Source organism: Panthera tigris, chromosome B3 (genome assembly GCF_018350195.1).
Source record: "Panthera tigris isolate Pti1 chromosome B3, P.tigris_Pti1_mat1.1, whole genome shotgun sequence".
Taxonomy (NCBI): domain Eukaryota; kingdom Metazoa; phylum Chordata; class Mammalia; order Carnivora; family Felidae; genus Panthera; species Panthera tigris.
Window position 1 is genome coordinate 40,637,747 of NC_056665.1, and position 27,210 is coordinate 40,664,956.

General features: G+C 37.6%; 1 protein-coding gene across 6 annotated transcripts in view; it reads right to left on the reverse strand.

Annotated features, from left to right (window-relative positions):
• TRIP4 (thyroid hormone receptor interactor 4) overlaps positions 1 to 27,210 on the reverse strand; it is an 83,321-nt gene that overhangs the window by 36,662 nt on the left and 19,449 nt on the right. For 5 of the 6 annotated variants that reach the window (XM_042988646.1, XM_042988645.1, XM_042988648.1 and 2 more), the window contains 6 exons: positions 24,308 to 24,477; positions 22,825 to 22,958; positions 11,413 to 11,625; positions 9,924 to 10,002; positions 3,937 to 4,066; positions 643 to 858 (listed from right to left, as the gene is read on the reverse strand). In XM_042988646.1, coding sequence (XP_042844580.1) covers positions 643 to 858; positions 3,937 to 4,066; positions 9,924 to 10,002; positions 11,413 to 11,625; positions 22,825 to 22,958; positions 24,308 to 24,477 — 942 coding nt within the window. The remainder of the gene's footprint in view (positions 1 to 642; positions 859 to 3,936; positions 4,067 to 9,923; positions 10,003 to 11,412; positions 11,626 to 22,824; positions 22,959 to 24,307; positions 24,478 to 27,210) is intronic. The other variant, XM_042988647.1, reaches the window with a different exon arrangement.

Consider the following 27,210-nt stretch of genomic DNA (forward strand, 5'->3'; position numbering starts at 1 on the left):
GCTCTGTGCTGACAGCACAGGGCCTCCTTGGGATTCTCTGTCTCTCCCTTTCTTTGCCATTTCCCTGTGCCCACACACGCACGCATGCTCTCTCTAAAAATAAACAAACTTAAAAAAAAAAAAAACACTTTATTACACCAAGACTGTATCTATATTCTCCTGCATTTCTTTATTTCTGATCCTTTTACCTCTTTTACATTTAACCATTTAGCCAAACTTATTATCACAGTATGGTTTGAAATAGAGATCGAATGTCAATTTTTTCCAAGCTGGTGGCCAATCATCCCAGCATGTATTTAACCCTTTCCTTATTATTTAGAAATGCTACCTGCTTTAATTACTAATTTACACATGTATACACACAAACACATACAATGCAGGTTTTGTACTGGATTCCTTTACATTCCCATGCCCAAATGGCACCTCATTGTTTAAAAAGTTTTTTATCAAACTATAGTAATTATCTGGAAAAGTTACCCTCACTGTTCATTTTCAAAATTTTCTTAGCCACTCTTACATTTTTCTATTCCAAATGAATGTATTATTTTTAAAATCAACAAAAATAACAGATCCACGAGAGGGGGCAAATCCTTTTTAGACAAAATGCCCCCTCCCAGACCCTTTCTGGTGCTGCCCACTTACTTGCTGTGATACTCTGCTAGAGGATTTTCATCTTCCACGATCTTCCTGCCTGCAAAGTCAATGGTGATTTTCTTAGAGAGCCGAGACATATGTCGAAATTCTCTCAGCTCCTCCTCACGTTTTTGCAGGGTCTCCCGCTCAATTTTAGACAACCACTGGTTAGAATCACTGGCAAAGTAATCTGACTCATCATCAATGACTTGCGTCCTTCGAATGCTAAGGAGATAAAGAGAACACATGTCAATTGGGTTACCTGTTGACAAAACAGGGACTTGATTACTGGAAAACTGTTTTAAGGCAGTTTACTCTTTGCTATCCTGAAAAGTATCTCAAACACAGATGCCCAAAAAAGTTCCATAATAAGGTCAAGCTCTGCTTGGTCCCCAGCTTCAGCATGTACCTTATCCCCACAGCAGGCCTAGCTCAGCTCATAAAACTAATCTCACCTTCAGGCAGAAAAAGACACAGCCTCACAACCCATTGTTCTTCTAACTCTTTCTCACTAGTCCAGCCATAACTGGGTTATCACCTGGTTTTGCTGCATCTGAGTTCATATCTTGGCAGCTTACTCACTATCCTAGTCCCTCAACAACTGGGGTCCAGTCGATTCCTGCTAGTCCCAACTGCTGCCTTTCCCTTAGAAACTTAAAGAGTTCTATTCTGGACAGTTTAAGGCCCATGGCTTACTCTTAGGACATCCTACTACACTACTACTACTATATGTCAGTTTCTACCCCTTGCCCCCCCAATCTTATCACTTGTCCCTCACTAAAACACTGGATCAAATTCTAAGATATGTCAATCAGACCTATTTCTAAGATCATATCAACAAAGAAACTGAGAACTAGAAGGAATTTTAATGACCCAATTCTCTCATTCTACAGATAATGAACTTGGGGTGGGGCTCACAGAACTTAACTGACTACTCCAAATGCACAAATCCAGTCACAATTGACTCCATGCCTAATTATTACAAATTAGTGATATACAAAGGCATAGGGAAATACTGAAATCAGATTCATATACTGATTTCAGCTTTTCAGGACATGGCTGGAATTATACAAGTTTTAAAGTAGACTGAGAGTGGGAAGTTTCAGAGAGCTCAGGAGAAACCTGCTCCTATATGTGAACCTAATAATGAAACTAATATCCTGGAACACACAAGAAAAGGAGCAATATCTGTGGAGAGAGACCCTTTTCTAGTTTCTATTTACCAAGAAATGTACTCCATTGCTAATTCTACTTCTAATGACAGTTTTATTGACTAGGGCTAGAAGTGATACTTAAAAGATTAAGAGTAGGGGTGCTTGGGTAGCTCAGTCGATTAAGCATCCAACTTTGGCTCAGGTCATGATCTCAGTCTGTGAGTTCGAGCCCCACACTGGGCTCTCTGCTGTCAACGTGGAGCCCATTTCAGGTCCTCTGGCTCCCCTTTCTGCTCCTCCTCAACTCACACACACGTGGTCTCTCTCTCTCTCTCTCAAAAATAAACATTAAAATAATAATAATAATAAATATTGAGTGAATAGGAGTTACAAACCTTGTGATGGGCTTACTTCAGAAATAGTTTTCATTAGTCAGAGAAAGACAAGTATCATATGACTTCATTCATATGAAGACTTTAAGAGACAAAACAGATGAACATAAGGGAAGGGAAACAAAAATAATATAAAAACAGAGAGGGGAACAAAACATAAGAGACTCTTAACTATGGAGAACAAACAAAGGGTTACTGGAGGGGTTGTGGGGGGGGGGATGGGCTAAATGGGTAAGGGGCATTAAGGAATCTACTCCTGAAATCATTGTCGTACTATATGGTAACTAATTTGGGTGTAAATTAAAAAAAAAAAAAAATTAAAAAGAAAAATAGCTTTCAAGTCTCCAGGGTGGCTCAGTCAATTCAGTGTCTGACTGGATTTTGGCTCATGTCATGAGCTCACGGTTCTTGAGTTCGAGCCCAGTGTCACGCTCTGCACTGACAACACGGAGCCTTCTTGGGATTCTCTCCCTCCTTCTCTCTCTGCCCCTCCCCTGCTCTATCTCAAAAATAAATAAACTTAAAAAAAAAAAAGCTTTATGGGGCGCCTGGGTGGCTCAGTCGGTTAGGCGTCCGACTTCAGCTCAGGTCACGATCTCACTGTCTGTGAGTTTGAGCCCCACGTCAGGCTCTGTGCTGACTGCTCAGAGCCTAGAGCCTGTTTCAGATTCTGTGTCTCCTCTCTCTCTGACCCTCCCCCGTTCATGCTCTGTCTCTCTCTGTCTCAAAATAAATAAACGTTAAAAAAAAAAAAAAAAAAGCTTTCAAAGTTGTATCTCAGATTTACAGCAAAGGGTTTGGAAGGAGGAAGTATGTCTAACCAAAAACTTATAATGCCAGGAATAGACTCCTAGGTCAGTTACAATACATAGGAGATTCAGGGTTCTCCAAGGACCCTCACAGATTCCCACATGGCCATTTGAGAAATGAATGTATAAGTCCTATTTAAACATTTTTTACCACTAACTGGCTTTCAATACATATTTTGTCTAAAAGAAGAAAAAGGTGAAAGAGAAAGAAAAAATGAACTAACAAATTGATAAAACTGTCTCCTACAGAGAAGTCAATGGGCTAAATGACAAAAGTGTAGGAGTGTAAAAGCCTACTTAGGAACTTTTTTTTTTTTTTTTTAAGTAGGCTCCACGTCTGGCAGAGCCCAACAGAGGGCTCGAACTCATGACCCTGAGATCAAGACCTGAGCTGACATCAAGAGTTGGACACTCAACTGACTGAGCCACCTTATCCGCCCTAAATTTAGGGACATTTTAATACACTGATCATTAAATCAGAAAACAAATTTAGTGTTAACGGGAAGGGGAAGGGTAAACCAGGCCTTCCCAGGATATGTCACTACCTATGCTCTTTCAGAAGCAATTTCTTATAGATCCTCCAGAGCCCAGCACAGTCGTTTGCACATGGTAGGCACTCTAACATACGGTGACTGATGGAAGGAATGGCTGCAAGGAAAACAACTGGGGAATTCTGTCAACCCAAATCAACTTTCTGGCGGTATACTAGTACTGGCATCTGGCAAAAATTTAAAAATGTTGCAGGGTAAGATACTCTTTATGGGAACCTATCTTACTCAAACATGAATTCAAAAACAAGATGTAGGCCTCCTATGTAGAAGAGCTCTTCTTTTGCTGTGAATCTTTCATACTTCACTGTAAAAAGGTATCAAGTTCCAGAATAATGTTTTAATGGCCAGGATATGTAGACCACTCTATTTCTTAGCATTTGTTATTCTAACCACATACCTAGTTCTGTCAAATTCTAACAGTTTGTCCTTATGCTTAATAGCCTTCTCCAGACCAGACTTAATTCGCAATTCTTGATGAGGAAGAAGGTCCTTGGTAGAGATGTCCACCTTTCCAGAATTCTCCATCCCTGAAATTCAATAAGGAAACCAAATGGTATCAGACTGTAATATAAATTAGTTGTATCACTGTGCAGCAAAGAACAAAATATCAGAAGATCTGTCTCTGTTCTAAATGGCTGACAGCCTTCATTTCAATGAAAAACAAATAACACGGGCTAGGCTTTATTTATTAAGCACCAAGCAGGGCTTCACACAAGATTGGTTTTCAGGAAACATTAGGATCCACTCCTTCCCATGTGGAAATTTGGATCACTAAGGGTACCAAACTGTTAAACAATATAAAAATGCCATGTAAAGGAAAAGATTTATTAAGTAGGGGTGACTACAACCTTTAAACATACTTTCAGGGGTGCCTGGGCATCTCAGTCGGTTAACCATCTGACCCTCGATTTGGGCTCAGGTCATGATTTCATGGTTTATGAGTTTGAGACCCATGTGGGGATCTGTGCTGACAGCGCAGAGCCTGCTTGGGATTCTCTCTCTCTCCCTCTCTCTGCCTTTTCCCCATTCGCAATCTCTCTCAAAATAAATAAACTTAAAAAAAATAAACATACTTAGACATAGCAAAATTAAAAAATAGACAATGGAAGAAAAAAGAGTAGAAATTGCAGGAAAGGGACAGAAATGAATACTGAAGGGCGCCTGGGTGGCTCAGTCAGTTAAGCGTTCAACTTCGGCTCAGATCATGACCTCACATTTCGTGGGTTTGAGCCCTGCATCGGGCTCTGTGCTGACAGCTCAAAACCTGGAGAATGCTTCAGACTCTGTGTCTCCCTTTCTCTGCCCCTCCCCCGGTTGTGCTTGATCTCTTTCTCAAAAATAAGCATTAAAAAAAATTTTTTTTTAATACTGAAAACTTATTAGATGCTAAAGCACTTAATATATATTATTTAATTCTCCCAATAACTGTGTAAGACAGTTTATACTATCTTTGTTTTATAAAAAAAGAAACTAAAGTTTAGAGACAATAATATACTTACTGAGTCACTCAGAAATTAAAAGGTGGAAACAACATTTAAACTTAGGTCTAACTCTAAAGCCCATATTCATTCCTCAGCCCATGTGTCATCTCCTACATGACAGCAAACCATAAACCTATATATCACAGAAAAGAGAGCCATGAATTATGATAAAGCCAAGATCTAAGATGCATTAGGAAAACAACGAGGCTAAAATTAAGGCTGACCTTATGCTTATTTCAAACTCCAGGCCTGTTCAAATTCCTATCAAAACTCTCTCTTAAGATTAAAACGAAAGGGGCGCATGAGGGACTCAGTTGGTTAAGCATCAAACTTTGGCTCAGGTCATGATCTCACAGTTTGTGGGTTTGAGCCCCATTCGGCTCTGTGCTGACAGCTCAGAGCCTGCTTTGGATCCTCTGTATCCCTCTCTCTACCCCTTCCCTGTTCGCACACATACATGCTTTCTAACAAACAAATAAACATTTTAAAAAAAGACTAAAGAGAGAGAGAAACAGAGATTCTTATGTTCTGAACATAAGAAAAACACTTAGGGGGCACCTGGGTGGCTCAGTTGGTTAGGCTTCTGACTCTGGCTCTGGTCACGATCTTGTGATTCATGAGTTCAAGCCCTGCATCAGGCTCTGTGTTGACAGCTTGAAGCCTGGAACCTGCTTTGGATTCTGTCTCCTTCTCTCTCTGCCCCACCCCCACTCGCACTCTGCCTCTCTCTCTCTCAAAAATAAACATTTTAAAATATTTTTTTAAAAAAGGCATTTATAACTACCTTTTCTCATAATAATGACCTTAAAGAAATTCTAACTGAAAAAATATGGAGATAATGTTCAACCTCTTCAATAAAATAATTAACTACAAAAATAAAAATATTTGAAATGTCAAAATTCAATAGTGACAGACTTTAGTCATTATGCTGTTGTAGACTGATACAATATTTTGGTAAAGTAATGTGGCAAATACATATTAAGTGTCAAAAATGATCATATTAAAGACAAATACCATATGATTTCACTTATATGTGGAATCTAAAAAAAAAAACAAAAAGCAGAAACAGATCCCTAAATGCAGAGAACTGGTGGCTGCCAGAGGGGAGATGGATTGAGACAGGCAAAAAGGTATGAATGGGAGTGGGAGGTACAGGCTTTTGGTCACAGACTGATTAAGGAAGAAAAGTACAGCATACAAAATCTACTCAATGGTATTTTCATAGCATCATATGGTGACAGATGGTAGCTACATTTGTGGTGGTGAGCATAGTATAACATGTACAATCGCCGATCACTAAGTTATGTATACCTGAAACTAATATAACATTGTGTATCAACTATACTTCAGTTTAAAAAAATAATAATATTCTTAAAAGAAATAAAAAGTAAATAAATAAAACTCATCTTCTTTGGGCGCCTAGTTGGCTCAGTTGATGGAACATGCAACCCTTGATCTCAGGGTTGTGAATTCAAGCCCCACGTTGGGTGTAGAGATTAATTTAAAAATAAATAAATAAATAAATAAATAAAAAATAATCTTTGACTCAGTAATCCCATTCTTGGGAATTTATCCCAAAGCAATAAATTGAAAGATATATTAACAAAGGTGACTGTAATATTTATAATTTTTGAAGAGTCAAAATTTTCAGTAACTGGAAGTAGGTGATCAAATTACAATAAATCAAGTTAATAGACTATTTTGGACCACTAAAATCAATAAATGTGAAGAATATATAGCAACATAGAAATTATAAAATACTAATAGAGAAAAATGAAAACAAAAGAAAAAAAGGAAAACAAAATCCTATATACACTATGATCACTAATACCAACCAATTTTTATTTATTTATTTATTTTTAAACATTGATTTATTTTTGAGACAGAGAGACCATGAACAGGGGAGGGTCAGAGAAAGAGGGAGACACAGAATCTGAAACAGGCTCCAGGCTCTGAGCTGTCAGCACAGAGCCCGACGCGGGACTCAAACCCACAGACCGTGAGATCATGACCTGAGCCGAAGTTGGACGCTTAACCGACTGAGCCACCCAGGCGCCCCACCAATCAATTTTTAATGAGAAAAAAAAAAAAAACTATGAACTAAAGCAAAAACAAAAATTTGCATAAGTGTAAAGTAATGGATACATTGCTTTTCCTTTTAAAAATGTCCTGGGGTGCCTGGGTGGCTCAGGCAGCTAAGCAACCAACTCTTGATTTCAGCTTGGGTCACCATCTCATGGTTCATGAGATCAAACCCTGAATTGTGCTCACGTTGTTGGTGCAAAGCCTGCTTGGGATTCTCTGTCTCCCTCTTTCTCTGCCCCTCCCCTGCTTGTTATTCCTCTCAAAATAAATAAATAAACATCCAAAAAAAGTTTTTTTAGGGGCGTCTGGGTGGCTGAGTTGGTTGAGCATCTGACTTTGGCTCAGGTCATGATCTCATGGCTCGTGGGTTCGAGCCCCACATCGGTCTGTGCTGACGGCTTGGAGCCTGGAGCCTGCTTTGGATTCTGTGTCTCCCTCTCTCTCTGCCCCTCCCCCACTCATGCTCTGTCTTTCTCTCTCAAAAATAAACATTAAAAAACATTTTTTTTTGATTCTTAATGCCCTTAAATATTTTTAAGATCTTTGTAATGTTTGTTTAATGTTTTATTTATTTTTGAGAGACAGAACGTGAGCAGGGGAGGGGCAGAGAGAGAGGGAGACACAGAACCCCAAGAAGGATCAAGGCTCCGAGCTGTCAGCACAGAGCCTGATGTGGGCTCGAACCCACGGGCAGATCACAACCTGAGCCAAAGCTGGATGCTTAACTAACTGAGACACCCAGGAGCCCCAAATGTTTATGTATTCTTGAGAGAGAAATAGAGTGTGTGCAAGAGCGGGGGAGGGGCACAGACAGAGGGAGACAGATGATCCCAAGCAGGCTCTGCACTGACAACAGAGAGCCCAATTTGGGGTTCCAAGTCACAAACTGTGAGATCATGACCTGAGCTGAAGTTGGATGCTTAACCAACTGTGCTACCCTAAGCTGAAGTTGGACACTTAACCAACTGAGCCACCCAGGTGCCCCCCCCAAAATTTTATTCTTTTAAAATGTTCATTTATTTTTGAGAGAGAGAATGTGAACGGGGGGGAGGCAGAGAGAGAAGGGGACAGAGGATCTGAGTCAGGCTCTGTGCTAAGAGCAAAGAGCTCAGTGCAGGGCTAGAGCTATGAGATCATGATCTGAGCCAAAATCGAAAGCTGGACTTTTAACTGACTGACTCACTCAGATGCCCAGAGTGGGGCTCGAACTCACAACCCTAAGATCAAGAGTTGCATGCTCCACTGCCTGAGCCAGCCAGGCACCCATGTCCTTAACAATTTTTATTAAGTGTTTTTCAACTATAAAAGACATAGAAAAGGGCATCTGGGTAGCTCAGTTGGTTGAGTGTCTGACTCTTGGTTTCAGCTCAGGTCATGATCTCACAGGTTTTGAGTTTGAGCCCTGCATCAGGCTCTGCACTGACAGTGGGGTGCCTGCTCAGGATTCTCTCTCTGCCCCTTCCCTGCGCTCTCTCAAAACATAGGCTAACTAAAAAAAAAAGAATAATAAATTATTAAAAAAAAGACTTAGAAAAGAGTTGCAAAAAAAAAAAAAAAGAAGAAGAAAAGTTCTATATAACTTTCTGTCAGTTTCCCTTAATGCTAATACCTTATCTCACATAACCATAGTACAATTATCAAAAGAAATTAACAATCGTATCCTTCTTTTTTAATTTAAATTTTAGTTAGTTAACATACCGTGCAATATTGGTTTCAGGCGAATTCAGTGATTCATCACTTACGTACAAACCCAGTGCTCATCACAATAAGTGCCCTCCTTAGTACCCATCACCCATCTAGCCCATCTCCCACCCACCTCTCCCCATCAACCCAGAGTTTGTTCCCAACAGTTAAGAATCTCTTGTGGTTTGTTTCCCTATCACCTCTTTCCCCCTCCTTCCCATATATTCATCTGTTTTCTTTCTTAAATTCCACATGAGTGAAATCATAGAGTATTTGTCTTTCTCTCATTGACTTATCTCCCTTAACATCTGCGTTGTTGCAAATGGCAAGATTTCATTCTTTTTTGATGGCTGAGTAATATTCCATTGTATATGTATAGCACATCATCTTTATCCATTCATCAGTCGATGAACATCTGGGGGGCTGCACCAGTTGCATTACCACCAACAGTGCAAGAGTGTTCCCCTTTCTCTGCATCCTTGTCAACAGCTGTTGTTTCTTGTGTTGTTAATTTTAGCCATTCTGACAGGTGTGAGGTGGTATCTCACTGTGGTTTTGATTTGTATTTCCCTGATGATGAATGATGTTGAGCATCTTTTCATGTGACTCTTGCTTTCAGCTCAGGTCGTAATCACACGTTTCAAGAGACTGAGCCCTGCATTGGGCTCTGTGCTGACAGCATGGAGCCTGCTTGGGTTCTTTTTCTCCCTTTCTCTGCCCCTCCCTTGTTCATGTGCACTCTTTCTCTCTTGCACAAAATAAATAAATAAACATTTTTTAAAAATATAAAATAAATGCTGAGAGAAGCACCTGGGTGCTTCAGTCAATTAAGCATCCTTCTATTGATTTTGGCTCAGGTCATGATCTCGTAGATCCTAGGATCGAGCCCCACATCAGGCTCCACTCTGACAGCATGGAGACTGCTTGTGATTCTTTCTTTCCCTCTTTCTCTGCCCCTTATCCACTTCTCTCTCTCTCAAAAAAAAAATAATATAAAAAAAGTTTTTTTAAACACCTGTAGGATAAATGAGTAAATAAAACTGCATCTTGCATACCAGTATACAAGAAAAACAATCACAGACACAACAAAATGTATTCATCACCATGGTGATCCAATCAGAACATTGTTGCCTACCTGACATTAGCTTCTTCAGCAATTTCTGGCTCTTGTTTGAGTCACGCTGTAAAATATCCTGTTCTTCACGAGTACATACCTATAAAGTAACAAGAACAAGACACATGATCCAATAGTTACATTAATTTTGTCTTAATATATCTAAAAAGTAACCTCAAGTTACACATGAGATATGGCAATAAAATGAGACCACTTGTGCTTTTTGTTATCTAAACCTAACAAAAATATACATATCCAAATGAGTTTGCCCTGGTCTCTTTCGATTTTTCCCTTCTTATGTGAACCATAGAAAAAACTGATCTCATTGGAAGTGTCCCTAAATGATTTGATAGCTAAAAAAAAAAAAAAAGAAAAAGAAAAAAGAAAAAAGAAAAAAATCTAACCTACTTTCAAAGGACAAAGATTTGCCATCATTGAATATTGGGGAAAAAATATAATACTTTTTTTTTTTTAAAGACTTCCAGTTCTAATCATTTAATCCAAGTCTTACAAAAGAAATTATAAACAGATGTCTTATTAGAAAGAACCAGAAAAAGCAAATTACAGTGCCACCAGTGAAAACTAGTCTTTTATACTATACATATTGCATTTGTCTTTGAATACTACCTACTTATAAAATAATGAATATATTAAGCAAAGAAAAAGTTCTATTTATTACAAAATGACTGCAATTATAAGGGAGGCAAAAAAGGAGTTACTTTCAAACCAATTTCATACTGAGTTTATAAAACTACAAGACTTCAAAGGCCAATCTGCTTTACATTACTCTTTCTTGAATTTAAGGATTCAAAAGATTTATCAGAAAACATGGAAATTGCCTAGAGGTTGCTGCAGTGGCACAAAGTTCCCACTAGCAGCTATAGGGTGTTTTTCTACAGAAAGCCCCATATCAGAGGATATTTACTGCTGATTTAAGAATGTATTTTTTCATTTTATATTTTTTATTGTAGATACTACATTTTTCAGGTCATCCACTACTAGCTTATTTTTTTTTCAGCTTAGTTTTTGAGTGTACTGTATAAAGGCACCAGAGAAGGGAAAACAAGGCAATATATAAAATGGATGCCTTTACCAACATCAAACGCCATTGCTTCTGCCAACCAGCTCAACTGGCAGAATAAGCTTTGCAGACAACTCATTAGGGTGTTTGTAAGACAGTCATTACTACCACACTCTTGAGATCATTCTCTCAGACAACGAAGATGGCGATGAGTTGTCCTGGAAATAGAAGCTATAATAACCTGAGGATTATGTTATAGTACAAGACTTGGAGCCTTCAACAATATATATACTCAAAACTCTTCTCACTAACAGTCCTCAGTACTAAGATAGAACCTTGGTTTCTTGATTAATCGAATTCCTGCTACTAGAGTTTCCTGGACATTTGAGGGAAGAAATTTCCTAAGAAAAAAGAAATTACTAAGGATGCGAATGTCCCTACGTACTCAACCAAAAGATAGTAAAATAAAATATAAAAGAAACAATTTACCAGAGTGCCACAGAAAAAGCAGGGGCCAGAACCTTCTTGTTCACAGACAATGCGCCCACAGATCAGACAGTTATTGATCAGCTTGTGCTTCTGGCCCAGGCAATCACAAGGATGGCGACCAGGAATCAGGACTGCAAGCCTGTCCTGTCCCTCTTTTGTGTATAAACTGACAAACTTTGTCTTCTTCTTTAAGGAGCTGCTGTTCTCCTGTGCCTAATTGTACAAAGATATCAGAAATAACATAAAAAAAATTAATGACAATGAAAATAGTCAAGAAAAAAAAAACCTCAGTTCTGTTCAATGACAACTTATATACTATCTAGGAACCATGACAGAAGGTAGTGAGAGAAACACAAATTAAGGGTTATAATCAAGGGTCTGAAGAAAGATTATATTCTAGAAAAGCTACCTGATATACCTTGCCTTTTTTGCTAGTAGCTTTCAGTCCCCTATTATAGCTGGTAGAAGGTAAATCTAGCAGTAAAAGCTGTTTACGGGACATATATAAGCATGCTTAAAGTGGAGATCATAAAAACAAAAATGTCTCTAAAAGCAGATGATACAGGTTTAAAGTAAGAAAAATTAAAAACAAATGGCTCAATAAGAAAAAGACAGATGACACAATAGAAAAATGGGCAAACTATCTAAACAGGAACTTCATTCAAGAAGATATCCAACTGGCCACCAGACACAGGAAAAGGTACTTAAGCTACCCTTCATTACTCATCAAGGTAATGCAAAAGAAACCAAAATTCAATACCAACCAGAATGGCTAAACTGAAAAAGAAAATACAGAAGAGTGCTGGTAAGGATACAAGAACAATTAAAGCTTTCATACACTGTCAGTGGGAGTGTAAACTGGTATCTACCAAAGCTGAACATATGCATATCTTGTGACTCAGCAATTCAGTTCTTGAATATATACTCAACAGAAATGTGTAAATATGTTCACCAGAAGACATGTACAAGAATGTCATTGCAGCAATGGAACTGGAAACTATCCAAATGTTCAACAGATTGATGTATTATTCACTTAATAGAACTGTCAGTAGCTATGAGAATGAAAAAGTATAGCTATACAAAACAATATTGCTAATTCCCATAAACCATGTTGATTGAAAGAAGCCACAACAAGAGAATACACACTATATAGCTCCATTTACACAAAATTCATAAGCAGGCAAAACTAATCTATGGTGTTAGAAGTCAGGAAGGTGTTTTCCCCGGGGAGGGACGTCATTTTTTTTGGGACAAAATGGGGGTCTTTTAGAGGAAGGGTGATGTTTTGTTTCTGGCTATAAAGATATGGTCAGTTTGTGAAAATACATCTGTTCATCTCTGTCTATATGTTGTAAAATTAAAAGTTTAAATAGAAAACTTTATTTATCAGCCTCTGTCTTAGTCCATTCAAGCTGCTATAACAAAACATAACAGACTGCGTAGCTTATAAATAACAGAAATTTATTTCTCACAGTTCTAGAGGCTGGAAGTCCAAGATCAGAGTGCCAGCATGGTTGGGTGAGGGCCCTCTTCAAGGTCACAGAAATGATTTCTTCTAGATCACTGTATCCTAACACAGCAAAAGGGGCAAGGAAGCTCTGTGGGATCTCTTTTACAAGAACACTTATTCATGAGGGTTCTACCTTCATGACATAAGAACCTCCCAAAGGCCCTACTTCCTAATATAATCGCACTAGCATTTCAACATATAAATTTGGGTGGGGGGGACATAAACATTCAAACACTTATTTATATAGATGCCTCTTGCTTTCCCTTTTCAGGGAAGAAACATCTTCAAGAGTTTTAGTGGATGGGAAAATTACTACAAGGAAAAGAACAATTCTTTGCTATGACATGCTAGAAGTTGAGATACCCAAAGCCAGAAGCTGAGATATAGAGATAATACCATAGAAGTCAACTTAGGTAAAAATTAAAATCTAAGAGAGTGCTAAAGATTTTATCTAATCTAGCAGGCTGCCATTTTTCAAACTAGTCAATTATATTTTTGGCTGTCAGTGATCATGGTGAGAAGATTAAAATCTCTAAGCAGAAACTTGTATTTGACTCCCATTAAATTATCCAGTAACATTAACATAAGGTATTTGAGGGCTGTGCTTTGATGAGTTCCCATATACATAATGGGCAATGAGTACATATTGAGAAATACAGGAGAAAAAGGAAGAACAGGACAAGTAAGAAAATTCATAGCCTATCACTGCACTGCTTAAAACTATTCACTGCCTTCCCATTGTGCTTAGAATAAAATCCAAGCTACTTATAATGCCCTATAAAACTTTACATATGGCCTCCAGGTGCTCTCCAATCTCTCCTACATATCACTCTTCCCCTGTTCACTATGCTCCAGCCACACAGGCTTCTGATAATTGCTAAACACCTGTCTCCATCTCTCCTTTACACTTGTCATTCTCTCAATCTGCATGGTTCCTAATCCATCTCTTTATATGCTGCCTCCTTTTCTTTTTTTTTTTTTCTAATTTTTTTTTTTTATGTTTTATTTATTTTTGAGACAGGGAGAGACAGAGCATGAACAGGGGAGGGTCAGAGAGAGGGAGACACAGAATCTGAAACAGGCTCCAGGCTCTGAGCTGTCAGCACAGAGCCCGACGGGGGGCTCGAACTCACGGACCGTGAGATCATGACCTGAGCTGAAGTCGGCCACTTAACCGACTGAGCCACCCAGGCGCCCCAGGGCTCCTTTTCATTGTTCAGTTCTGAGCTATAATTTTACTCCCTCTGAAAGGCTTTCCCTGAATACTCTACCTAAACTAGCTCCCTTCCTACCAACTACTGCCTATCACATTGCCCTTTTTATTTCTTTCATGGCAGTTTTTATAACCTATAATTAATTTTTTTTCCAACTGTCTTTTCTATGTTTCCTTTGAACCACTAAGATGTAGCCTCTAGGAGAGCATAGAAACCTAGAGTGTTTTATTTACTGCTATAATGTATAATGCCTAAATCAGTTCTTGACATACAGTAGACATGCAATACAATTTTCTGAATTTTCTAAATAACCAAATGAACTGCATATAGAACATGGAGACAGATTTACCTACAAGACCAAAAGTGGAACTGTCAGTACACAGCTTGATCATTACTCATGATTCCAGGTCTATGAATTTGCCTACTAACTAAAATCTATTTGTAACCCCCAAATCAATACTCTAGGTGCTTTTACAACCATTTGTGGACATGAGCAGGGTGGCAAAAAATCTGAGCCTCTAAATGTATAGATTTCCCGCTAAGGCCGAGCGAAGGAATGATCTGCTTTCTTGTTTCAGCTGTCACGCTGTAAACAAGTGTCTTATTTTCAGTCTATTTATTATCACTTTTTTTGCATTTTTGTGCTTTTTCTTGATGATCCTAATATTTAAAATGGTCCCATGCATAGTGCTTACATGTTGTCTAGTATTCCTAAGCACAAGAAGGCTGTACCTTAAATAGATGTGTTAGATAAGCTTTCTTCAGGCATAAGTTATAGTGCTGTTGGCTCTGAGTTCAATGTTAATAAATCAACAAGATATATTAAAGTGTCTTTAAACAGAAACACACATAAAATAAGGTTATGTATTGAATGTTTGATAAAATTGCGACCAGATGCTCACAGAAACCTAATCCTGTATTTCTCCTATGTGTAATGGTTCAGAACTCACGAATTCAGTATACACTGCAGCTCTAACAAGAAATTCCTGTATAAGAGATAAACCATTTTTTCAAAATCATTTTCCAAGTTTGCTTAATGAGTAGAAAATACTTAAGAATTAAATACAGACTCAGAAACAGGTTGTTGAGGGATAAACTGCTCTTAAAGCATTAAGAGATATGAAATCAAAAGTTAAGTCATTATTAATTTGAAGATCTTTCCCTACCCAAACCTGGGAAGTTATGAGTGAACCATGGTTTTTATTTTACCTTTTGAAACCTATATAACAAGCACCAAGGTACCTTATTCATTAAGATCCATTAGTAAAAACAGTGAAATACTTTGTTAAACTAAGATTGGCATCTACTTAACTAAAAAGCTAGGTTGTAGCTGTAGAAACATTGCATAGTCAAAGCAAGCTTCTTTAATGTGGATTGGTAAATGAGTAAGTTGACCAAACAGACTAAAGCAACATAGGGCTAAATGGATTAAAAGATTAAACGATTATAAAAAAGAAACACTTAAAAAGGCTGCAATATAAAATGTTAAAATATTTAATGGGGTGCCTCAGTTGGTTGAGCGTCCGACTTTGGTTCGGGTCATGATCTTGCGGGTCATGATTCCTGAGTTCAAGCCCCACGTTGGGCTCTGTACTGACAGCTTGGAACCTGGAGCCTGCTTCAGATTCTGTGTCTCCCTCTCCCTCTGCCCCACCCCTGTTCACGCTCTGTCTCTCTCTTTCAAAAATAAACATTAAAAAATGTTTTAAAAAATATTTATCAACAACTTCAAAATTTTTAAAAACTGAACTGGAATTTGTGAAAAAGCATCCTGAGGAAACTGACTCAAAGGAGAAAACATAGATAATGGTTTTCATGTTGTTTTCAACAACTTTCTCTCCTGGATGTTAAAAATTAATTTATTAAAAGTTCATTAATGTATTGTATGCTATTATTTCATGACTATTTTTAAAAGAACAAAATAAGACTTTAAAATTTTTATCCATTACGTGGGGCACCTGTTTGGCTCAACATGTGACTTTTGGTCTTGGGGTTGTGAGTTCAAGCAGCACATTAAGCACAGAGCTTACTTAAAAGAAAAAAAAAATTATTATCCATTATTTGATAACTCTGACCAGAAAATATTCTTTATGGTCTGAATTTTGCTTTTACATTAAGATTCTATACACTTGCAGTCACCACTTATAAAATATATATTTACACACGTCTATGTAATACTTCTACTTTATTTTTTTTTAATTTTTTTTTTTTAACATTTATTTATTTTTGAGACAGAGACAGAGAGAGAGAGCATGAACAGGGAGGGTCAGAGAAAGAGGGAGACACAGAATCCAAAACAGGCTCCAGGTTCTGAGCTGTCAGCACAGAGCCCGACGCGGGGCTTGAACTCACGGACCGTGAGATCATGACCTGAGCCGAAGTCGGACACTTAATTGACTGAGCCACCCAGGCAACCCAATACTTCTACTTTAAAAACAAGTATTTTACTGATAAGAGTAATACAAAAAATTACTCAAAATAATGTTCAGATGGATTACAAACCTAAATGTGAAAATTGTAACTTTTAAACTATTAGAGGAAAATTTAGGAGAATATATTTTTCACTTCAGGGTGGGAAAATGCCTTAAAGCTTAAATAAGCTATAAAAAGCATAAAACAAAGAAAAAGATCAATATATTTGACTACATTAGATTTAAAAATTCCAGGGGCGCCTGTGTGGCGCAGTCGGTTAAGCGTCCGACTTCAGCACAGGTCACGATCTCGTGGTCCGTGAGTTCCAGCCCCGCGTCGGGCTCTGGGCTGATGGCTCAGAGCCTGGAGCCTGCTTCCGATTCTGTGTCTCCCTCTCTCTCTGCCCCTCCCCCGTTCATGCTCTGTCTCTATCTCAAAAAATAAATAAACGTTAAAAAAAAAAAAAATTAAAAAAAAAAAAATTCCTGTGAGTCAAAAGATACCACAAACGAAAAACACAGACCAGCAGATATCTACAACACATATAATAAAAAAATAGTACATAAGGGGCATCTTGGTGACTCAGTTGGTTAAGTGCCTGATTCTTGATCTCAGATCAGGTCATGATCTCACAGTTGGAGAGATCAAGCCCAGAGTCGGGCTCTGTGCTGACAGTGAGGAGCCTGCTTGAGATTCATTCATTCTCTCTCTCTCTCAAAATACATAAACAAATTAAAAAAAAAATCTATGTATTAAAGTAATATATAGAATAAAGAACTCCCATAAAACAATTTGAAAAAGACCATCAACTCAGCAGAAAAGCAGATCAAGAATATGAATAAGTAGTTCATGACGATCCAAAAGGCCAAAAAAAATGGAAATCAAAAACAAATCAACAAACTATTCAAATGACAGAGCCTCTATTTAGAATTCATGTGTGTGCAAAGCAAAATTAAATACTATTTCTTATACTTAAAATGGGCAAAACTTGGGGCACCTGGCTAGTCAACACCTCAGTCAATAGAGTATGTGACTCATGATCTCGGAGTTTTAAGATCAAGCCTCACTTTGGGTATACCGATTACTTAAAAAATAAATAAATAAAAACAAGAATTTAAAAAAGGGCAAAACTTTAAAGGCCTCACAATATTAAACACTGGCAAAGAAGCAGAAAAGAGAAATTGCTTACCTTGATAGTAGGAGGATGAAATTGTTACAACTACTTTAGAAATTAACTGGGAGCACCTGGGTGGCTCAGTCAGTTAAGCATCCGACTTCAGCTCAGGTCATGATCTTGTCATTCAGAGTTCAAGCCCCACATTGGGCTCTGTGCTGACAGCTCAGAGCCTGGAGCCTGTTTCAGATTCTGTGTCTCGCTCGCGCTCTCTCTCTCTCTCTGCTCTCCCCCACTCATGGTACCTTTTTCTCCCTCTCTCTCTCTCTCTCAAAAATAAACACTAGGGGCGCCTGGGTGGCTGAGTTGATTAAGCGTCTGACTTCAGCTCAGGTCATGATCTCATGGTTCATGAGTTTGAGCCCCGCATCAGGCTCTGTGTTGACAGCTCAGGGCCTGAAGCCTGCTTCAGATTCTGTGTCTCCCTTTCTCTCTGTCCCTCCCCTGCTCTCTCTCTCAAGAATAAATAAACATTAAAAAAATTCAAAATAAATAAATATTTTTAAAAAACTTTTAAAAATAATTTAAAAAATTGGTAGTTTCAATAAAAGAAAAATTAACAAAGCCTACAACCCAGTAATTCTAGTAACAGGTAAATACTAACAATTCTCAAATGTACCTGAAGGAAATACATACAAGAATGTTCACTGCAGTTTTCACAACAGCAAACTATTATAAACAAGATAAAAGTGCATTTATGACTTAATGGAGAAATTGAATCAGTGGAATCTTGAGTTAAGAGAAACAAACAAAATCTATGTATACCACAGATTGTTCTCAAAAAGTTTTAAAAAGCATCTGCAAAATGACATTATGTTATTAGCCTACTTTTTTTTTTTTTTTTAATATTCCATAGTGCAGCCATCCAGGTATGGACTATGGTTATCTTTTTTTAATGTTTATTTATTTATTTTGAGAGAGACAGAGAGAGCATAAGCAGGGGAGGGGCAGAGAGAGAGGGAGAGAGAAAATCCCAAGCAGGCTCTGGGCTTTCAGCACAGAGCCCAAAGCGGGGCTTGATCTCACGAACCCAAGATCATGACCTGAGCCAAAATCAGTTCGGAGGCTTAGCCAACTGAGCCATGCAGGTGCCCCGTCTATTTACTTACATTTTAAAAATGTACTATACTACACTATACTATACTATATTATACTATATGCTGTTAATATATTCCTATATACGAAAAAATAGACTACTGATTTTAAGATTCACACCAAATTCAAGATAGTAATCATCTGAAGGGCAGGAGGAAACACAACTGTGTATTAGTTTCTCAACGGTTAAGCACCCGACTACAACCTAAGCACTACTGTTTCTTTTTTGTGGAGGATGCCCTATGGTAAGTAGGATGTTTAACAGTATCGTTGGCTTCTACTCACTAGATGGCAGTAGTACCCCTTTGCCCCATGCTGTGCCAGCCAAAATGCTGCCAGACACATTTCCTGGGGGGGCAAAATCAAGAACCACTGGGTAGAAAGAACAAAGAGAATTTCAACATTCTTAGTAAGGGTCCATTTATTTCATTTATTTTATGTAATCTCTATGCCCAATATGGGGCTCGAACTCACAACCCTAAGATCAAGAGCTGCATGCTCTACTGACTGAGCAAGCCAGGCACCCCTCATTCATTCATTCATTCATTTTTAAAGAAAAGACCTGGGGCCCCTGGGTGGCCCAGTTGGTTAAGCATTCGATCCTTGATTTCAGCCCAGTCATATCTCATGGATTTTGAGTTCAAGCTCCTAGTTGGGCTCTGCACTGACAGCACGGAGCCTGCTTGGGATTCTCTTTCCTTATCTATCTGCCCCTCCCCTGCACACATGCTCGCTTGCTCTCTCTCTCTCTCTCTCTCTCTCAAAATAAATAAATAAATAAACTTTAAAAAAAAAGGAAAAAAGAAAAGACCCGAAGCAAATATAAAATATGTTATGAATTGGGGTACCTGGGTGGCACAGTCGGTTAAGCACCCGACTTTGGCTCAGATCATGATCTCACAGTTCACAAGTTCGAGCCCCATGTCAGGCTCTCTGCTGACAGCATGGAGCCTGTTTTGTATTCTCTGTATCCCTCTCTCTGCTCCTCCCCTGCTCACACACTCTATCTCTCAAAACTAAATAAACATTAAAAAAATTAAAAAAAAAAAAAAGGAAATTCTGTCATATGCTACAACATAAATGAGCCTTGAGAACATTATGTTAAATGAAATAAGCCAGGCACAAAAAGACAAATACTGCTTGATTCCATTTAGATGTAAAGCAAATTCACAGAAAGAGGAAGTAGAATGGTAGTTGACAGGGACTGGCAGCAAGAGAAATGGAGAGCTATTTAACTGGTACAGAGTTTCAGCTTTACAAGATGAAAAAGTTCTGGAGATCTATTGCACAATATGAAAATACTTTTAGCACTACTAAAGTATACATTTAAAAAACTAAGATGGTTAAAAAACTTATCAAATTGTATATCTTAAATATGTACAATTACATAAGTATTTAATTACACATCAATGAAGCTGGTTTTTAGGAAGGCTATTCTTGTTCATTGTAAAAAAGTAAAAAAAAATAGAAAATATAGTATAAAGAGGAAAATAGAGTATAAAGAGGAAAAATTAAAACATTTATTGTCATAACACCTGAAGAAACACCATTTTTAACATTTTCCTTCAGTCTTTCTATGTGTGTGCATGTGAAAATGTTTGTGTGTGTATAGAGTAAGTTTTTTTTTTGTTTTTTGTGAGAGAGAGCACATGCATGAGCAGGAAAGGTGAAGAGGGAGACAGAAAGAGAGAATCCCAAGCAGGCTCCACCCTCAGCTTGCAGCTGGACTCAGAGCTTGATCCCACCAACTGTGAGATCACGACCTAAGCTGAAATCAAGAGTTAACTACTCAACTAAGCCACCCAGGCGCCCCAAGTATTTTTTAAAGGCAAAAAATCAATTAAAAAAAAAAAACTTAAAAAGACCTTTTTTTAATGTTTTATTTATTTTTGAGAGAGAGAGAGCAGGAGCAGGAGAGGGGCAGAGAGAGAGGGAGACACAGAATTTGAAGCAGGCTTCAGGCTCCGAGCTGTCAGCACAGAACCCAATGTGGGGCTCAAACCCACTAACCATGAGATCACGACCTGAGCCGAATGAAGCCTGGAGCCTGCTTCAGATTCTCCCTCTCTCTCTGCCCTTCTGCCACTCATGCTGGCTCTCTCTGTCTCTCTCTCTAAAATAAGTAAACATTAAAAAAAATTTTTTTTAAACACAAAAAAATCAAACCTACGTATTTCGTTCACACATTTGTCACTCAATATTTTATGACAAATGTTTTCCCAAATGATATATTCTGGTGAACAATTTTATTAGTTGAATGATATTCCATCAAATGAGGGAAGTATAATTTTAGTCTTTCTCTTACTGCTAAACAGATCAGTTCACATTTTCAATAGTTCTTTTGTGTGCAATTCTGATTACTTTCTTATGTTAAATTTCTAAGTCATATTAACAAGTCAATAAGATAGGAACATTTCTGGTTCTTGATGTATGCTACCAAACTGTTCCCCAAAGAGTTTAAACCAATTAACATTGCCACCAGTAGTGTACAGGGGCTCTTGTTTTAATACAACTTCACCATCACTGAGTATTCTATTTTTAAAATCTTTAGCAATTTAAAATTATAGGCAGGGCACCTGGGTAGCTCATTGGGTTGAGTATATGACTTGGGCTCAGGTCACGATCTCATGGTTCCTAAGTCTGATCCTCACAACAGGCTCTGTGCTAATAGCTCAGAGCCTGGATTGGATTCTGTGTCTCCCTTTCTCTCTGCCCCTCCCCCACTTGTGCTCTCTTTCACAAAAATAAACACTAAAAAAATTTTTTTTAATTATAGGCAATACCTCAGGGATTTAATATGTGTTTATTGATTACTAGTGATCAATACAATCAATAACACATTAATACACAAACTACCACGGTTTGCTTAGGACTTAGGAAAATCCCAGAATACTGGACTTACAGTGCTAAAACTGATAAAGTCCCAGGCAATTAGGGCGACAAACTGGTAAAGTTAAACATCTTTTAATGTTTATCGGTCATTTGTGTTTTTCTTTTGCTTACAAGGCTTCTTTGCTCATTTTATTCCACTTGGGAAAAGGCTTAAGTCTCTCTTTTTTTTTTCCCCTTGAACTTAACATTATTTTGCAAACACTTTTCCATGTTTTATTGCATGGTCATCACACTCAGAATTTTTTGATCACCTATCTGCCATCTCAGCATAATTAACTATTCCCTTATGTTGGGAAATTTAGTTTCTCAAATTTCCCTGATTATAAATATTTCTGCTTACCTCACAGGGCTATTTTGAGAGCCATGAGAGAATACGAAAAAAACTCTAAACACTAAATGATGATGACGATGGTGCAATGGCAGATGGCTCAAGGTAGGAACACTCTTCTAATAACAGCTATAATTGTGCATTTTTTTTATTAAAAACCCACACACACAAAATGCTGAAAATGAAGCCTTGGTGCACTTCATCAAATATGTTCCATTATATATATTATATATATATGTGTAAGATATATAAACACATATATATAAGTATAAATATGTAAGATATATATATATATATATGTATATATGTATATCTTTCTCAATCTCATTTCTAACCAAGATGTCCTTATAATAATTATTTAATCAGGATGCCAGGGGCACCTGGGTGGCTCAGTCGGGTAGGCATCCAGCTTCGGCCCAGGTCATGATCCTGCAATTCATGGGTTCAAGCCCCACATCAGGCTCTGTGCTGACAGCTTGGAGCCTGGAGCCTGCTTCAGATTCTCTGTCTCCCTTTCTCTCTACCCCTTCCCTGCATGCACTCTGTCTCTCTGTCTCCCAAAAATAAATAAATATTTTAAAAAAATTGTTTTTAAAAATCAAGCTGCCAAAAAAATCTACCATACAGAAAGTAATGTATCATCATTATCACTTTTTCTCCCTAAAATTCATGCATTTGTTGAATAATTGCCACTCTAGAACAATTTGCACACTTTGCTCTCTGAAATATATCAGTCACTTCCTCTTTTTCATACAGCTAGGAAATGATTCATTCTATAAGCACTCACCTTGGCCAAATCAAAAGGTGTTTTGACCTCCATGGTTGTGTCAGGTTCAGCAAATGCAGGAACTTCCTGTCTATTTCTGCCTTTCCTCCTACTCCTCTTTAGCTGGTCTCCTGATCTCTGCCCATCCAACATTTCTTTAAAAGAAAAAAAAAATTATACATATACGTATATAGATTGATAATAATGGGATTCATTGGTGAACTGATAGGTAATAAACAGAAGGTGATGCTGAATATTTAGAGTGAAGATATGCAGTCAGGAAGGTTTTTACATTAGCTTTTCCTCTCAAACCAGAATTAAATATAAACCATAATTTTCAAGATAGTCAATGGTAAAGACTACTGGCTGGGATTAAGAAAGTAAATTAAAATCTGCTACTTTATTTTATTTTTAAAGTTTATTTATTTATTTGAGAGAGAAGAGAGGGAGGGAGGGACGGGCAGAGAGAGAGAAAGAGGGGGGGGAGGGGGAGGGAGGGAAGAAGAGATAAAATTCCAAGCAGGCTCCATGCTGTCAGTGCAGAGCCTAACATGGGGCTCGATCTCACAAACCATGAGATCGTGACCTGAGCCAAAGCCAAGAGTCAGATATTTAACTGGCTGAGCCACCCAGGTGACCCTAAAATCTGATATATTTTAGATTATATAATAATAATGACTTAGATTATTTAGTTTGGTATTTATCTTTCATATCTTTTAACTAAATAGTTACTTCTAAATGCTATTCATACTAAAGTTGGTCAGCATTTACTTTCATCCAGGTATACAGATAACTAAAATTTAAAAAAAAATTTTTTCCCAATGTTTATTTGTTTTGAGAGAGAGAGACACAGAGAGTTGAGTGGGGGAGGGGCAGACAGAGAGGAGACAGAATCCAAAGCAGGTTCCAGACTCTGAGCTGTCAGCACAGAGCCTGATGCAGGGTTCGAACTCAGGAACTGTGAGATCATGACCTGAATGGAAGTCGGATGCTTAACTGACTGAGACACACAGGTACTCCTGAAAATTGTTTTTTTAAAACATGGATAAATTTTTCAAACTATTCTGAAACCACATTTTTATCTGCAAACAGGTATTTTTGTGATATTTTCTAAGTTGAAAAAGTCTCAACAAAACAGTATTGATTCCAGTTTGAGTAGAACTGAAAAATACGGATACATATGATTCTGCTTAAGTTAGCTGTGAGGAAATAGCAGTTACAGAAAATATGAGGTTCTATAAACCAGCCCATTACTTAATTATATTAACTTACCATCTTTTTCTCTAAATTTTTTTTTAATGTTTATTTATTTTTGAGAGAGAGACAAACAGACTGAAAGCAGGGGAGGGGCAGAGAGAGAGGGAGACACAGAATCTGAAGCAGCTCCAGGCTCTGAGCTGTCACCACAGAATCCAATATAGGGCTTGAACTCAGGAACCATGAGATCATGCCCGAGCTGAAGTCAGACGTTCAACCAACTGAGCCACCCAGGTGCCCCACTTACCATCTTTTTTGAAGGACTGCTGCAGAGCATCAGAACTCAACTCCTGATCATTCTTTTGCCATTTGGTTATAAGCTCCTCTATGAATTGACCTTTTTTGTCCTCATTTCCCTGAAGGAGGTCAGTGACATATTCTCGTATCTCTTCAGCACTCTCAATTGACAAAACATACCTCAGGAAGCAAAAATAGAAGTTGTTGAAACAAGACTGCTTATACTATGTCTTTCAATAATCACAACATAAACTGACGTAGTACAAACTATTCATTAATCCATTAAAGTGTTTACGATTTTTTTTAATGTTTTATTTATTTTGCGGGGGGGAGAGAGAGAGAGACACACACACACACACACACACACACACACACACACACACACACACAAAGAGTAAGTGGGGGAGGGGCAGAGAGAGAGGGAGACACAGAATCCCCAAAGCAGGCTCTAGGCTGTCATCACAGAGCCCGACACAGGGCTCAAACCCATGAACTGTGAGATCACGACCTGAGCCGAAGTCAGATGCTCAACCGACTGAGCTACTGAAGTGTTTACTTTAAGCCAAATTCTATGCTAGGTGCTAGGGATATAAGTTTGATTAGACAAAGATCCTGACCACACCTTGTTCATAATAAAACCTTTATGTAACCCTCTTGTTGGAAGAATTAAATTACTGTTTTGAAGATAGGCTTGTGGAGCTGTCCTTAACATAGGAATACTTCCTATAACTACATATCTGCAGTCATATTTTCCAAGGAATACAAATCACTTAATCTCTATATTATAAAACCTAAAATTTCTTTTGCTAAAAATATGAGTACATAGAACAATCTAAACAGTTGTTGATTTAATATTCTCAAAAATTATATATCAAGATGGGTATCACATCGTAATGAGCAGATCTCTTTTAAGGAAATGTTATAAAGGTTCCTAAAAGTGAAATGGGGTGACAGTTCAAGTCAGTACAACTTGTTTAAAAATTGACAGGCCAATATATTTGAAGTGCCTTAAAAATAATCTGGTAATTCCATTTATAGGACTTTATAAGACATAAGAGACAGAAAATTTTATGCAAAGGTTAACTGCCTCACTGAATTAATGAAACACTAGAAGCTATTTAAAATATCTATTGATGGAAAAGGGACTAATGAATTCAAGTTTTTGGACTTTCAAAAATGTAATATGCTACCACTAAATGTGAAAGTTTTGAATAATTATTATTCTGAGAAAATGCCCTCCTATAATGGTAAATGAAATAATAGGATAGAGTGCAGAGCATATGATTCCATTTGCTATAAAAGCAATGTGTATACACATACACATGTGTAGAAAAAAGGCCAGAGCTTATACCCCCAAATAATTACCACTATGGTCAATTAACAAGAGTTTATTTTTCTTTTCTTTTTTCCCCTATGTTTTGAAAATGTATTACAATATGCATAGGAAAAAAAACACGAAGAGTGAAACAATGATAATCTCTGGATTGTGGTATTATGGTTAATTTTGGTTTCCTTCTTTATCTTTTTTCTGATTTTTTAAGATTTCTACAGTGAATATGTTACACCATTAGAAAAGAATTTTAAAAAATAACTTGTAAATTAAGATATCAGACCATGAAAGCATTATAAGATCTGAATAAATTGTAATGCAGATATACTGGTATGGGATATAAGAAAAATTATAATAATGCTGTATCATTAAAAAAAAAATCATGAGATTTTGCCATCACCAGTAGCATATGTGCTAGGTTATTTTCTTAATGTGGTGGGTGCATTTGCAGTGTTATGATCTATAGGTGAATAAACCTGTGCCATTGGGCATCATTAAGAGCATCTTCTAAACCATCACAGATTAAAAAAGAAAAGACCACTGTTTTTCAGGACTTTTACAGTTTAATCAACTTGATCCCCAAAGTTAGCATCCCATCAAAAGATTAATTACTATTGAGTTCTTACAAAAGGACGGCAAGAAACCTCAGGGGATCATTTAACTCTGGTATTCAAATTACCAGGGAAGGATTTATGGAGTTCCAGTAACATTTGAATAAATGTCATTTTAACTATTTAACAAAGTATAATAAGGAACAACATACATCTAAATGTGTTATATAACAAATCTTTCAAAACAGAATCATCCAAAACATGAGCTAATGCAGATTGCAGAACAGTTTATTTTGCTAAACCTGTGTACAAATCTTAATGTTCCATAAGTGAATCACTGATTAGGAAGTTAACAGTTCTGTGCTGTCTGTAAAAATTCAGGCCATTCATGCCAAATTGTTCAAGTTAGCACACTAGTACAGTACACCTGAGTAATTCTCAGTAAAATGCCTGGCAAGACACAGGAAATGTACACAAAAATGCTTTCAACATGGCATCATAGCCTGTTGTGCAATAACTATAAAAACCTAGTAAGTGAAATGAGTTCAAATAGTATTATATTATTGGTAGCCAAGAAGTGGCTGTGCTGACAGCTCGGAGCCAGCACAAATTGTCTCTCTCCCTCTCTTTTTGCTCCTCCTTCCCTCTCTCTCAAAATAAATAAATAAACTTAAGAAAAAAAAAAAAAACAAAACTTGCAGGTTCCTTGATCAAGCCCAACTATTAAAGAAGTTTCCCCCTCTGCCTGAACACTGCACTTCCACCTACCCACCCTTTAGTTTTCAGGTGAAAGTGATTCCTTGAAGTAAACCTTTCAAGTTTCTCAAATCTTAGTGGGAATCCTTTACTCCGTGCTCCCACAACACCCTACATTTCCCCCAGTCAGCATTCCTCAACCACGTGGAACCCAATGGTCTCAAGAGCCTTTATGGCCACAGCATGTTATGCAGCAGAGCAACAAATATGTTACATCAATTGAAAGAAAAAATACTAAATTATGTCACGATCTCCATTTTATAGGAATCAAAGTAT